The 2282-nt window shown below is 37.8% G+C and overlaps 1 protein-coding gene across 1 annotated transcript in view; it reads left to right on the forward strand.

Annotated features, from left to right (window-relative positions):
- The window catches only part of LOC137637137 (uncharacterized), a 3932-nt gene extending 3182 nt beyond the window's left edge, over positions 1 to 750 (forward strand). Inside the window, exon 2 of the mRNA XM_068369416.1 lies at positions 1 to 750. This exon is cut by the window's left edge and continues 11 nt beyond it. Within this exon, the coding sequence (XP_068225517.1) occupies positions 1 to 721 (721 nt within the window). The 3' untranslated portion in view covers positions 722 to 750.
- Positions 751 to 2282: the final 1532 nt, after the last annotated feature.

The following is a 2282-nucleotide window of genomic DNA, read 5'->3' on the forward strand; positions in this document are numbered from 1 at the left end:
CGCAGTAACCTTTTTGGTTTTGAGTTTGGCCTCTGCAGCATCTCCCTTCCATCCCACAGTAGCCCAGACTAGTCCGTCCCCGGCCACGTACGAAGTCCTGGGAGTTCTGGAGTTGGAGGCTACTCCGGACAAGCACGATCAGATTATGGTTGCCATGTTGGACATCTTGCCAGACATCAACAGGATGATGCAAGCCATGACTGTCAATTCGACCATTTCTGCCAACATGACCGAAGCAGAGAGTATGGTGAAAGTCAACCACATAATCCAGACAGCCATCGCCATGAGCCGGATGATCCTGGAAGTCAACGCGGAGGCTCAGGGTAGGGAAGTGTCCACTGAGGACCTACAGAAACTGAAGGCTGTGGAAACCGAGGCCTACAGAATGGTAAAGCATTACATGGCCAATTACCTCTCAACTCTTCCTAACTGCTATTGCACTGGGACTGGAGATGATCCAGCCACGGCGACGTCCTCTACTGGAGCTACAGCTGCATCGTCTGGCAGAGTTTCGACGACCAGTACAGCTTCTGCTGTCTCTGGCGGAGCAACCCCTTCAAAATCAAAAGCTATTGCCAGGCCTGTTGCCTCATCACCACCTACAGCAAGGAACGTTGAGCCTGTAAGACAACCCATTCCTCCACAAAATCTACAGAACCTGCCATTCAACTCCTTGTCCAATCTTCTGAAGTCTCTCCCTGCAGGCACTAAGGTCCTATGATAGGCAATATTTACAAAAATATATAAAATTCTTACAAAGTGTAATGCTGCAAGGTTACTCAAACAGCAATGATTTTAAATTCTTTCACTTAAAAATATTGCTAGAAAAAATCCATAGCATTGGAATTATTTAGAATATTCACCCATGACTGATTAGACATTATAAGAATAACTTTACGAATAGTATATATCGTTGTTCTTTGCCGCCAATATGTTACTATCTTTCCTATAAGCAAGAATTGACCATAAAATTTTAACATTTGTTTAGGTCATTACTAATTTGTATGAACATAGATGGTAACACTACCTCACAGTGCGAATATGTAGAAAATGTAAATATAAAAATACAGAAAACAACTTTTGGTTATTTTTTTCACACCCAATGAAAAAATGTTCATGACTTCTTATAGGTAATATTTACTTTCATAATTCTCTATGTCTAAAAAAAAATTATACATAAAAGGTTATTTTATTAATACCCTGATGAATATCATCACTAACTTTCTTGGAATCAATAGAATGGACTTGGTTAAGTTGAAATCCATGTGGCTTATCTATTTCAGAATTCGAACTGTGTTTTCCCGAAACCATTATTACGTAACTAATACTTCAAATATTTCAACGTTTCAATCTACTTTACCCCCAACTAAACAATGTAGCAGATCATCTTCGAAAAAATTCAAAATGACAATATTGTAAGAAAATAAAACAAATTTGATTCACTGAAAGTGACTATGGAAACACATTCCTATATTGTCTGACAGCCTTAACAAAGAGCTCTATTCTTGCGTGACAGCTCAAGAAGAACAGGTGAGAAGAATAAATGTAAAGTCAAGTGACGGGAAGGCAAATTTACTTGCTCAAGAAGAACAGGTGAGAAGAATAAATGTAAAGTCAAGTGACGGGAAGGCAAATTTACTTGCTCAAGAAGAACAGGTGAGAAGAATAAATGTAAAGTCAAGTGACGGGAAGGCAAATTTACTTGCTCAAGAAGAACAGGTGAGAAGAATAAATGTAAAGTCAAGTGACGGGAAGGCAAATTTACTTGCTCAAGAAGAACAGGTGAGAAGAATAAATGTAAAGTCAAGTGACGGGAAGGCAAATTTACTTGCTCAAGAAGAACAGGTGAGAAGAATAAATGTAAAGTCAAGTGATGGGAAGCAAATTTACTAATAGAATAATCTACTCTACTAGAAGTAGAGTAACAGTCCCGTACGGAAAATTTAATTGAGCAAAGAATAAACTATAAAAAATCAAAGCAAAATAAAACAGAATAAAATATAAATGATGTAATTGTCAGGATCATTCACACCAGCTTACAAAAAGAAAGATATTTTTCAAGTAGAAACAAGATATAGAACACTTGTTGGCATATACCAATTCTCTCCACGTGTGTTTGTGTACAAACAAAAGACAGCACTTTCCAAGAAAGGATTGGATTTATTATATTTATAAAACTAGGTCTTTCCTCTTGGTAAGGGTAGAAGAGACTTTTTAGCTATGGTAAGCAGCTCTTCTTGGAGAAGGACACTCCAAAATCAAACCATTGTTCTCTATTCTTT

Source organism: Palaemon carinicauda, unplaced genomic scaffold (genome assembly GCF_036898095.1).
Source record: "Palaemon carinicauda isolate YSFRI2023 unplaced genomic scaffold, ASM3689809v2 scaffold548, whole genome shotgun sequence".
In the NCBI taxonomy this organism is placed as follows: domain Eukaryota; kingdom Metazoa; phylum Arthropoda; class Malacostraca; order Decapoda; family Palaemonidae; genus Palaemon; species Palaemon carinicauda.